We start from the raw sequence: 1,026 nt of genomic DNA, 5'->3' as shown, positions 1-1,026 counted from the left end.
TCCTTTTTTGTGGTTGATTTTTTGTAGAATTCCATCACATTAGTTACTAATGTATATTTTTTCTCGCAGTGAGTATGTACTAGTGTGAGAAATGTTCCAAAGAAAAGATTAAGTGAGAAAATAGTTTTCGTATTTCATTTTTAATGCCAAACTTCAACAAGGTGAAAGGCAGGAATCAATTGTTTGTATTTTTCATTTTATTGCATTTACTTAAAGTTGTTTATTAGGATTTTCATGTTGTTATTTTTATCTCAAAGTGTCTTTATAAATTTTCTTTAGCTGTCCATTATGTTACTCTGCCAAATCTGTCATAAATGTCATATGTTCCATTAATTTTGTATTCTCAATTACTAAGAAATGCATTTTGTTCTTCTTCAATATTGGTTATTGATTTAAAGATATTCTGAATTTACTTTCTTAATATATCAGTAATGAATTTTCACTAATTGAATTAATCAGAAATGTGTCTTAGAGAGTTTATGTGAGTGTATAGTTGTCTCTTGAATGAATGAGTGTTGTTGAAAATACTTTTATGTTTTTCATTGCCATTTTATAATTTTTCTCCCTAGATGAATAGAATTCTCAGTCAAGAAGAGAAGGACAAGAAACTGAAGCGGTTAAAAAAGAAGTATGCAAAAAAGTTAAGGGATCTAGGGAAAGAAGGTGTTCTTGTTGCCTTGAATGGGATGCCAAATCACACAAACATGCTGGTAACTATCTTTCTTCTTTATAATGTTTTACAGCAAAATTTACTAAAATGGACTTCAAAATAAGCATTTTACGACTTAGAATTATCTTCTTCAAGGTCAAATGAAGTTTTTTACTAGTTGCAATATAAATATTCTCAGTCTTGATGTGAATTTGAATAACTTGTATCATGATTTTTTCTCACTCCAAAAGAAGACAAATCTAATCTTTTGTATTTTCTCTTTCAGAAAAGGATAAAACAAGAAGTAAGTGCAGAATATTGACTCTTTGTAAAGTAGAGTTTTCATGGAATTTGAAATTTAGATACATTTTAAGAAC

At 28.2% G+C, this 1,026-nt stretch overlaps 1 protein-coding gene across 1 annotated transcript in view; it reads left to right on the top strand.

Annotated features, from left to right (window-relative positions):
* LOC119592574 (nucleolar protein dao-5-like) overlaps positions 1–1,026 on the top strand; it is a gene marked incomplete at its 3' end in the record, with an annotated part of 19,358 nt that overhangs the window by 6,118 nt on the left and 12,214 nt on the right. Inside the window, 2 exon segments of the mRNA XM_037941454.1 lie at positions 570–710; positions 936–953. Of these exon segments, the coding sequence (XP_037797382.1) occupies positions 570–710; positions 936–953 (159 nt within the window).

Source organism: Penaeus monodon, chromosome 30 (assembly GCF_015228065.2).
Source record: "Penaeus monodon isolate SGIC_2016 chromosome 30, NSTDA_Pmon_1, whole genome shotgun sequence".
Lineage (NCBI taxonomy): Eukaryota > Metazoa > Arthropoda > Malacostraca > Decapoda > Penaeidae > Penaeus > Penaeus monodon.
The sequence above is the reverse complement of the archived record's forward strand: the minus strand, read 5'-3'. Positions and strand labels throughout refer to the sequence as shown.